Below are 12078 nucleotides of genomic sequence, written 5' to 3'. Positions count from 1 at the left end.
CAAGACAAGATGTGCCATGTTGCTAGGCTCTTACCCTAAAAGCCTGAATGCTGTCATAAAATCAAAAGGTGCTTCAATAAAGTAGTGCTTTAAAGATAGGCACACTTACAGTATGTAACCATGTTATTGTGCATTTTATTATTTTTCCCCTAAAAGATTTCAGTTTGTTTTTTAACTGAATTATACCACTTATATGTTATACTAAAGGTAGAAAAGATTCTGAAGTGATTTATCTTGGTTTGATTTTTTTTGTACATCTCTAAAACCTGGCAGTTTAACAAGGGTATGTAGACTTTCTATATCCCCTGTATACTGTACCCTCTATGATAAAAATTATCTTGGGAAATTATGATCTTTTTATATGTAGTTTTTGTTATCAGATCAATATGATTCAGTCTCTTTGAACATAATTAAATTTTGTATATACTGCTTACAAAAGTAGGCAAACTTTTATTAACTTATGATGTTTCCACAACCTATTATAATATTTTATATTATAGTCATGAAAATGGCTCGGATTCCAAAAGATCTCCTATATGGAGAATTAGTGGAGGGAAAATGCCTCAGAGGGAGACCACAGCTGTGATATAATGATATCTGCAAGAGGGACCTAAAGGCCCTGGGAATGGATATTAACAACTTGACCTCTGATCGTTCAGCTTGGAACCTAAAAATGCAGCATGGCCTTCTCCAATTCGAAGAGACATTTTTCCAGCAGGCTGAGGCAAAGAGGCAGTCCCGGAACCAGTAAAATCTGGGGGCTGGGCAGGGGACAAAATGTATCTGCCCTCAGTGTGGAAGGGATTGCCACTCTCGAATTGGCCTTTTTAATCACACTAGATGCTGTTTTAGGATCTCTTTCCAGAGCATGATACCATAGTCTTTTGAGACTGAAGGATGCCAATGTATAATATTTTATCTTGTTTTATTTTTACTTCATTTTTCTCAATGTTTGTTTCTCAATAAAGTAAATTGTTACTTTATTTTTCTCAATAATACTGGTCATTCATCTGAACTGTATGTTTTCAACAGATGGGCTAGTTGGATCATATGCAATAGCTAAAGAAACTGCCAATTTACTAAGCAGTGAAATGTCAGTTCATAAATGCTCTAATTCTAGAATGATTTGACAATTTCTAATTGTCTACAAGAAAATAGGCTCTGTAATGTTTAAGAAAATTAGAACAACATATTGAAAGCTCATTATAGTCTCTATGATTGATATGACATGATTTTAGTTTTAAAGTCTAACAGATGAAAACAATATATAAAAAACAGGACTGAAGTGTCTATCACATGTATATCATGTATATCACCATGTATACTGAGCCATCCTTACAAAATCTAGTATGACTTGTAACCGCTACAAAGTATTTCCGACCCCCAAATCTTCTAGCATATAAAAATGGCTTGGGAGACAGGCAGTGATATGGTGATGGTATGTGAAAAAGGTAAGAATATATATTTTATTGTTTTGAATTTTGTTTCAAATTTTAAATGGATAGGATAGAAGGGACTACTAGAGATATTTCTTATCCCAGAGCCCAAGTTACTGTTTCCATTCTTGTCAATAAATAACACTGATGTAAACTATGATGAAACTCATTAAATGATTATTTTAACTCTTAAGGTTTGCAGTGGAAAAGTTAAACTTGTTATGAGGATAGGTTCCTCTGGCAAATGTAATGCCTAAACTTGTTCTTAATGCTATCTTGAAATATCCTCTACTCTAAACCAACAAAAAAAGCCTGTTCTGTTTTTCAGATGGTAGTTAAAACAGTTCCAGGGTTATTTTCCAGTATAGCAATACCAATTATATTCTTCACTATGCTGGCCATTACATATAGCCTTTAAACTAACATTTGAATAATTATCCCTTTTATTACTTTATTGCCAGGATCACATGATAAAGGAAGCATGCAAGCTTTTTCTGATTATTTCAATTATCATAAAGCAGAGAGAATGGTTTTGAGAAAACTGATGAAACAATAGCAAAATGGTTCTGCAGCCAAAAACAAAGTTTTAAACTTATGAGGAAAGGCACACGTATGTAACAGTAACAGTAACAGAGTTGGAAAGGACCTTGGAGGTCATCTATGTAGTTTGAGATGATAGAATACCTTCATGTACTTACCAAGTGAGCCCAAAACAACAACAATTGTTAAGATCCAGACAAGTACTCTTGAAATATATCTGATTATCACCATCAAAATCATGGAAAGCACTGCAGAGAAACAAAATAGAATAGACAGGTTAATTACTCTAACCACAAATAGCCAAAAATAATGGCTGCCATAATATAATTACAAATTAGTAAAAAAAATTGCATTCAACTCTTCTGTACAACAATGTGCAGATTAAGCTACTCTATTCATCTTCCCAGTTGTACATTAAATAAAACAAGCCTATATACAGATTAAGTACCAATTTATATATATATACGCACCTATAATATATAAAGAGATGCAGGCACATATGACAAAAGATTAAATGACATGACAGAACAGCACATTTATTATCATGAGTTGCAAAAGCATCATACAACTCATGGTGAGCAAAACCCAAAACGTTGCATGCAGACACACATGCTTAACATCATGTCAAGGATGAATAAGGATGTAAAAACTGTGAGAAGAACCACGGAGTACTTTATGCTTCAATTTGATCAGGGTGATTCATTTAGCTAACACTTAGATATCTAATGCTTTTTTTGGAATGTGAACATCCTGCCTTTTCACTATATTGTTTGTGGTATTTTGTTTCAGAAATCTAAAATGCCAACAACAAATAGGGCAGCTTAGAAGAGAATGAAAAGCTGCAACTCCTTCTATATGTATCATTTGGAAGGGATACTACTTTTAATGTAATTAACATTAGAAGTAATGAATTATATTAAATTATGTATGAATGTGTGTCCAAGTGCACACAAATATATAAACATAAATTGCAGCATAATGAATATGTAATATTTAGCAAGTATCAGCAAACTGAGGAATGCATGGGTGAACTGTTTCCGAAATGTGATCTTTAATGTACTTAAGCAAGCACTGATACTGTGGAGAAGATTAAGTTATACACTTCTGCTCATTTGCTAACTTAGCTGAGATTATCAATATTCATCAAGTTTGAGGATATTCATTTCCCATTGACTGTGACATAAATATGCAGAGGTAAAGGCTTTCAAGTGATTAAAAAGTTATTTTCAATCCACTATGTTGATGAAAAAAATGTAATTATCATACTGCTACATGTTTTATCATCATCTCAAAATGAATGGCTTTAGAAAGTTATGAATTCTCAGTCATTGCAAATAACCCTAAATCTTATTATCATCTGGTATGTGTGTGTACGGTGTGTATTATAAGGAATATTTAATGAATATTTTTCATTCAGAGTTATTCGCTCAATGTAAGACTATACCAAGGACAGTTTTCTCATATTATCATTATATTTACTTTAACAATCAAGTCTATACAGTTAAGAATTTTTAATTAGGCCTGCACTCTTTAAACTGTGTGATTGAAAGATAGCTAATTAATTGAACAATAATATGCACACTAATTCTAATTAAAACTATACGAAATCTTTGCCCTTGAACATTTGAAATAAAATATAAACTTTAAGGAGATGTAATGTTTTATAGCTGTGTGAATTCTTTCTATTTCACTGTGTGACTGTTGTCCATAAAAGAAACAAAATAATGTCAGTATAGACAAATAAGCTTGTACTGCTTTCCTTATGGAGTCCTTATTGAACTATAATCATGCCAAAATGAGCAGACAGATAATATTCAGGCTTAGATGCAGTCTATTATGTATTCTTATCTGCATTTGGTTAATTCTTTCAGTTTGTTTCATTGCAACGACTTTGTTTGGATCCTTTGTTTGTTCCTGCAAAGAGGCCAATTTGGGACATATGAAAAATGTCCATGGATATGTTGCTTCCTACCACCTACTGATTCTTATCTAAATTCATAAATTAAATTCATTTTAAGTGAAAGGATACTTCAATTGGAAAACAAAAACATGCTTGCCTGCTTATTTATTTACTATGTGGCTAGCTGAGTTATGCTATATAAAATCCAGTGTTTCTTTTGTAACAGTGAATGGTACTTCTCACTAAAAAAAAAAAAAGTTCCCTTTATTGCACACAATAGTATTTGGGCATTTGCATTAAAGTAGTAGCAATCCTGATATTTATTTTAGGGTAAAGGATTAATCTTTTAATTTTTTTTTAATATACCTATAGCTGCTATTTATCTGACGAGTTTACAGCAGTTTATTTACAGCGTATGGTTCTTTATCGCTAAGCAAAGCTATATAGGTGTATATAGCTATATATATTTATATAGTCAGATTTCTTTAATTACCACAATGGAAATGCAACATTGTTTCTTCAAACAATTCAGCTTTCATCAATTAAAATCCCCACACTACTTAAATATAAGGAGAATCAATGCACACATGTTTTAAAAAGCATTTAAGTCAGAAGCTGGATAAGAAACATTTTTTGGAAGTTTCCTATTCTGTAAGAGTTAATAATGAGCATGCGTCATTTTCATATTGTGGGGACAGAAGTTGTTCAATACTACAGAAATAGCTAAGAATGAGAGAAAAAAATTACCTAGTGATAACAAGCAAAGTCCCAATATAATCTCTTTGCAGGTCATTACTCCACTAATCAGCCTGTGCAAGATACTACTGTCACTGACAAAGGTGATCAGGGCTTCTGCAAACTTGGTATAGCAGGAAATGTTCACAGGAGCACAGCGATGGAAGAATGGAATAGGTGCACTGGTGATACAAGAAAAAAAATCAGAAAAAAAATTACTCCTATGTAATATAAATGCCACATCAACACACAAATGGAAGGTGAATTGATGCAGTACACTCCACCCTCATAAATACTGTAAACCACAAGCTGTGAGATAAAATAAAAGTGCTGCTATAAATGAAAATGACTGTAATGGGTCATGAAGTAATTTTAAAAAAACCACGAAGAGGGCGGAGTGCACATATTGATATTCCCAAAACATCTTCTTAACACAAAAAAGAAAAATCAATCAATCTAAAATAATAATAAAAATCCACTACTACCGAGTCTTAAAAATGATATTCTATCATTTAATGTAAGAGAGAAATATTCAGATTTCTAGAATTCTTATCTATTACCACCTCAAGTCTCTTCAGAAAAGTAAATGTTTTGTAGCAGAAGAAAATATTTTGTAGCTACAAAACATCTGTGCCAGAACAGGAACACACACACACACACACACACACACACACACACACACACGGGGAAGAGAGGGAGGGAGAGGGAGGGAGAAGAGAGAAAGATGCATTTTTATGGAGATGCTACATGCATATCTTATCTCAAAATTTATTCTACTTATTGGATATTACAATTTGATGGTTGAGTCATCAGTTCTAGAAAATTATATATTTGTATACTATAGAATACAAAACCTGATCCTTACTGCTTAACTATTGAGCAGAATAATTCCTAAGGACCAGGAGGTATGGGGCATTCTACACCTCAGGAGACTATCCAAAGTCCTGAGATGCATCACTGGCTTCTCATCCCATTCCCTTCATTTTTAGCATTCCCTTTAAAAAAATGTAGAAGGTGGGCTGAATCTTGCTGGGATAGACAAATGTAAATACCCAGTAGTGGCTTGTTCTGTAATGACCAGCAACTGTACTGGCTGAGAAGCAGACAGTAACCAAAGTAATTATAGCATCATGCTAAATGGGCACCCTATTCTGGACCAATGGAAGTTTCTGCGTCATCTTCCGAAACGGTCTGAATGAATCACAGCAGTGTAAGCGCAAAGAGATACAGAAATTATAGCAATCTGATATCTTTTGATATAATAATAGATTCCTTTTGTTGTTCAACAGTTGTGTTATGGCTTTCACAGTAACAATATAAGTTTCTCTACCCTGGGTAGAAGTACTTGATAGCCAGATCATTCAACACATTATATGATGTTAAATTCTGCTAATTAAATGACAAGTTCCTACCATGTTAATTATTATTCTTCAATTTTGCTTAATAGACAGCTACACAACTGCTGCCAAAATTTATAGGAAACTGTCAAACTTACTTATTTTTCATTTTCTTTGGGACCCAGAACTTTTGCAATTTTATTCACTAGAGATTCTAATGATAGAAATAATTTCCATATCTAAGTGGAATTTTATTCAACCCCCTTCTCTGATTCACTTCCTGGTGCCTTACTTGCCAAGTTCAGCAAAAGTGTGACAAGTGGGGTATGATATGCCTTTTTACTTCTCAGCTGGATATCTTTCAAAAAGAAAAAGCCTTCACATCAAGGAAACGAAAATACTCAGCCTCCTTTTTCCATTTATTACATTTCACTTGCAGAAACAAATGTTAAAACAGAATTGTGTTTTTAGCTCCAAGCTAAAAGAAAATTATTGTCTACCATATATCTAGATAATTCTATTTCCCACATAACTAAAAATCACTTTGAAATGTAAGTATAAACAAAGTTCAAACCATGCTTAAAGCTGTAGGATAAACAATTGAAAAGACACCTATCAAGTATGGAAGGCATGCTGTAACTTTATTTCAATTTTCTAAACTGATAGAAGAAATATAAATCTTTAAAAGATCACCTTTTAATAAATATTGTCAGATTTTATTTTATCAATATGTTTTGTTGTTGTTCAGTCACTACGTTGTGCCTGACTCTTTGCAACCCCATGGAGCGCAGCACACCAGGACCCCCTGCTCTCCATTGTCCTGCCCAAATTCATGTTCTTTATTTTGATGACACTATCTAACCCAGAGGTGTAAAACTCGTGTCATCACGGCAGCATCACATGATGTATCGAGACTTTCCCCCCCCCCTTTGCTAAACCGGGCATGGACGTGGCCAGTGCGTGACGCATCCAGCCCACGGGCCGCGAGTCTGACAATCTGATCTAACCAGTTCATCCTTTGCCATCCCCTTCTCCTTTTGGCTTCAGTCTTTCCCAACATCAATATCTTTTCCAACGAGCCCTCTCTTCTCATTAGGTGGCCAAAGTATTTACGTTTCAGTTTCAGTATCTGTCCTTCCAAAGAACAGTCAGGGTTGGTTTCCTTTAGGATTGACTGATTTGATGTGGCAGTCCAAGGGATTCTCAAGAGTCTTCTCCAACACCACAAATCAAAAGCATCAATTCTTTGACTCTCAGCCTTCCTCATGACCCAACTCTCACAGCCATACATTACTATTGGGAAAGCCATAGTGTTGACTGCACAAAGCTTTGTCAGCAAGGTGATGTCTCTGCTTTTTAATATGCTGTCTAGGCAGAGGTGGGCTGCACTTACTTTAACAAAGGGTTCACTGGTTGTGACTGTGCGTTGCCTATAAAGTCGCCAAGAGTTGGACACGACTAAATGGTTAAAATAACAAGATTTGCTATAGCTTTCCTTCCAAGGAGCAAGCACAACAGTGCTAAATATATATGGTTGGATCACACTTTTCTAGAACAAATTTATATTTATATTTTACTCCTATAAAACTTACTGCTTCATTTGTCATTACTGTCTTTTATATGGGATATTGCTAAAACATTCAACTAAAGCTGAATTATTTACATTTTTTAAAGCAACTACTGGCTAAAATTAATTTCTTAGAGGAGAAAGTTAAAAAAATATTACTTTGCATTTTGTCAATATCCTCATTAATGAGATACTGTATATATGTGAAATATCACTCTTCTTTTTACAATGACTTAAAATCTCTGTCCTGCATAATTGAAACACTAAAAGAATTACGCCAGTGGGGACATATAGAAGGTTGTAATATATCCAAATAATATCTGATAAGTTAGAGAGAACATTTATATTCCAAACTTTATTTTATTAAAAGTTTGGAGGCAGACTTGATATTTATAGGTTGTAGCAACAATTTATACAAGTGTAAGTTGTTTGTTATGACTTTTAATCTTGAACGTTCACATTTCACATTCCTCATTTTATAAGGAAAATTTCATAGCTCCAAGATTTGTACTTATATCCTGTTTAGTTGCAAATAAAGGGTGTTCTACCCAGCCAATTTTTTTAAAGGGGTAAAATAAATTTGATTAATAATGATTCTGACACTGATTGGTTTGAGAGGCCTTGCTAACGTTTATTCTTATACATTATTTTCAATGAATTAACAGTATACCTTTTTTATTACAAGGGCATCCTGTAACTTTTACTGGGTTGGGCAAGGTGATTTAATTTTTCATACTTTCAGCTTGTCATTGGGCATTTATCTTAACTTTCAGTTCCTTGCTTCTTCAGAATTCAACTTCTTTTGGACTTGAGAGGATTCTTTGATCCTACCAAAATGTTGGCATATTTTGAGATCCCTTTTTGCATAGAAATCTGTTTTAATATCTGCGCTTAATGCCCCAAGATACTCATAGAAAATACTGGATAATCCATATAATTCCATTACTTTTAATTCTTTAAAACTTACATTACATGATCTCAGTTTTAAAATATTACATACCGTTAAATCTATTTTATGAGAAAAATAGACCTTTTCTTGCTTTGAACTTATTCAATCTTAAAAAAACAGTTTTTAAAAATTGTGCAATTTTTTAAAAGCAAGTTTGATGTTACAAAGTGCTTCTTCACATTTTATTTAATTGAAGCATTTGTTATTTAGTCTATTTGACATAAAAGTTATTGCATCTTCCAATATTCCAGTTTACAAGCTTTTGAGTAATTAAAACTGTGGCTGCTTAAGCCAACGATCCTTTTTTTAACAGGAAGTTAAAGGAAGCTGATGAAACTACATTCATTTATATGGCTTCTGGAATGTATGTGAACCCTTGTAAACCAATGAAGTTAATAATAATAAAAGTATCTTATTATCTTATATTTAATGAATGTTTACAGAAATCATAATCTGTGAATTTACACAAAACAAGAGAGGTGGTTTAGCATTTTCCATTTCCATGTCTAGTGTTTTCATATCCTACTGGCCTTTTGCAAGGTAGTGAAGATCTGGAGATGCTCCAGGGTCAGGGTGTTGGAAGGTTTAATAACTCATTGGGAGGTTTTGTTGATGCTTTTAACTTTTGTTGATATTTTTTCCTACTGTTTTTAAAGTATTAGCTACATAGAGTTCCATGATTGATGAACAACCATATACATTGATTTTTTTGTTATTTACATTATTATTTATTATTATTATTTATTATTTTATTTGATTTTTATACCGCCCTTCTCCCGAAGGACTCAGGGCGGTGTACAGGCATAATAAAACCGACAATACAATATATAAGTTTAAAATACGATTTAAAAAACTTATTTTAAATTAGCCCAATGATTAAAATTTCCCATACTAAAAACCCCGTTTAAAATAAATAAATTTAAACATTAAAATCCCAATTTAAGCCAGCCCCGCGCGGATAAAAAGATGAGTCTTGAGTTTGCGACGAAATGTCCGAAGGTCGGGTATTTGGCGTAAACCCGGGGGAAGCTCGTTCCAGAGTGTGGGAGCCCCCACAGAGAAGGCCCTTCCCCTGGGGGCCGCCAGCCGACATTGTTTGGCGGACGGCACCCTGAGAAGTCCCTCTCTATGGGAGCGTATGGGTCGGTGGGAGGCGTGTGGTAACAGCAGGCGGTCCCGTAAGTACCCAGGTCCTAAGCCTACATGAACATTAAATGAATAAATAAGCAAGTAACCAGTTTTCCAGGAGGCCATTTTCAATTAAAGATGTATTAACCATCTGAAGTTGAACAACTGACCTCAGTACCTCTGCCATAAGTATTCCAAACTTGAAATTAACAAGGTTTTGTTCTATGCTGGAATAAAAGGCAAAATATTGCAAAATATTGCAAGTTAAAAGAAGACTGAATACTTACAATAAACATTATATTGTTTATTACACCTGCAAATATAAAGATAATGGTATTTTTAAAATGTAGATTTAAATACTAGTTATTGAACTTTTTGATACATGGGCATAGATTCTAAAAGGCTTTTTGTTAACTGACTTTACTATTTATGGGCATTTTTAATGTGTTTAATGTTTTTCAATTCCTTGAGCCAATTTTCTGTACATTGCTACAGTTGCAATATGTATGGATTGCCATCTCATCTAAAGTGTAAAAAAAAGAACAAATCCCTTTTTAAAAAATTCCCATGGTTGAAACACTAAAAACAATTCAATTTTTATCCCACTGGAATACAGCTAAATTGGAACAATTTGTGACAAAATACTGCAAGTGGAACGGTTTGTTTTCTGTTCAACTGAGAAAAAGTGAGATACATTGCTCTGTTTCTTGGTAAAAGCTCTTGTTCATATACAGTAAAATATTCCAGTCCAGCAGCAACTTTATTATCTTGTCTGCTATAATTGAATTTGTAAATGCTCTTTAAATCTTCCTAGTTATAGAATTCAATCTTCCCTTGAGGAACACAGAAAAATTCTAAGAAACATCTGATTGATTTTAAACAATATAGGAGTGTATATTTGCCAATTAAAGAGGTTAACAAACTGGGATGAATCTGATTCCAAATGTTTTTTTCAACCACTGGAAATCCCACTGGCAGCCATTGGCAAAACCCAGCAACATATGTTCCTGCCGTTTTGAAAATGGAACCTCTAAAAAAAGTGGTTGAGTTTTTTTGGTGTGCGTAAGTTTTTTTTAGCTACTCCTGCTGGCAGGATCAAGCAGAAATGACAGAATACACCTGCATAATGCTTGTTTCATGGCTAAGCTTGAGACTTCTGACTGTACCCTGGTTGTCAACCCAGCAATAATACGTCTCTTATGGAGTGGTTATTTTTTAAAAAACATGAAGCCTCAACTACCGTATTTTTTGGTGTATAGGACGCACCTTTTTACCCCAAAAAAGTGGGTAAAAATCTGGGTGAGTCTTATACGTCGAATGTAGCCCCGCCCACCCACAATCCCCCACCCTTCGGAGGTTGTCAGCCTAAAATCCCCACTGCTGCATTTTCCTTGAGGACACACAGCTGTGCGAATTGCATCGGGGAGGAAAACATGATGCATGGAGGCAACACTCTCTTTCCTCCCCGATTGCCCGAAGCAATTTGCAAAGCTAACTTTGCTTGGAGACTGACTTAATTTTTCTTTTTCCATGCCTTCCTTGCCTGGATCCTCCAGTTCAACTCGGTCTTCCACAAGGAGAGACTGAGAAAATGAGGCTCACCATTCTTCATGACAAATTCAACGGAAACAACTTTAATTTCTACTGAGCAAGGCTCGACGATCGTGGGAGAGCGATCCAAGAGGTTACCAGTCTGCTGGTAATCCTCCCTACAAGCCTGAGATCGGCCGAGGTTCCTGCCAGTCCCGCGGAGGGGGCTTTGCCTTCCTTGGGCAGCCCCTGGAAATTCTGCAACCGCAGAGAGGGACTCTGGGGAGAAAAACGCCATGCAGGGAGGCAACGCTCTTTTTCCTCCCTGATTGCCCAAAGCATTGCTTTTGAGTAGCATCGTAGGCTGTTGACGGCAGCTGAGGCAGACTGGCTCGAAGCGAGCACTCCTGTTGTGGCTGTAACTGCGCTAGGTGCTCCCATGCTCAACGAGCTGGAGGGGAGGCTTGTCAGCTGTCCTAGAGCTGAGCGTTGTCGCCATTTCTTCAAAAGGATTCGGGCAGCCTGGCTCACAAAGACCGCTCCTACCGTGGCTATGTTGATGCCGTAACAGCAGCCGCTTTCCACAAATAAATCAAGCAGCCTGGCTCATCATGAGCGCTCCTGCCGTGGCTCTTGGGGCGCCAGACGTGCTTGCCGCTGTCAATGTGCCTGGACAAACCAGGCAGGGACCGAGTCCCTCTCCACGGTTGCAGAATTGCCAGGAGCTGCCCAAGGAAGGCAAAGCCCCCTCCCCGGAATGCAGGACTGGCAGGGACCTCGACCGATCTCAGGCTGGTAGGGAGGATTACCAGCAGACCGGTAACCTCCCAGATCGCTCCCCCGCGATCGTCGAGCCTTGCTCGGTAGAAATTAAAGTTGTTTCCATCGAATTTGTCAAACAGGATGGTGAGCCTCATTTTCTCAGTCTCTCCTCATGGAAGACTGAGTTGAACTGG

General features: G+C 35.8%; 1 protein-coding gene across 3 annotated transcripts in view; it reads right to left on the bottom strand.

The window, feature by feature from the left end:
• Positions 1-12078, bottom strand: part of SLC44A1 (solute carrier family 44 member 1) — a 98626-nt gene that overhangs the window by 29059 nt on the left and 57489 nt on the right. For all 3 annotated transcript variants that reach the window (XR_009153758.1, XM_058171855.1, XM_058171856.1), the window contains exons 6-7: positions 4624-4793; positions 2135-2224 (exon numbers count right to left, since the gene is read on the bottom strand). Coding sequence is in view for 2 of the 3 variants with exons in the window: in XM_058171855.1 (XP_058027838.1) it covers positions 2135-2224; positions 4624-4793 (260 nt within the window). In the remaining variant the exon portion in view is untranslated. The remainder of the gene's footprint in view (positions 1-2134; positions 2225-4623; positions 4794-12078) is intronic.

This window comes from Ahaetulla prasina, chromosome 2 (genome assembly GCF_028640845.1).
Source record: "Ahaetulla prasina isolate Xishuangbanna chromosome 2, ASM2864084v1, whole genome shotgun sequence".
NCBI lineage: Eukaryota > Metazoa > Chordata > Lepidosauria > Squamata > Colubridae > Ahaetulla > Ahaetulla prasina.
Note: the sequence above shows the minus strand (reverse complement) of the source record. Positions and strands in the feature narration are given on the sequence as shown.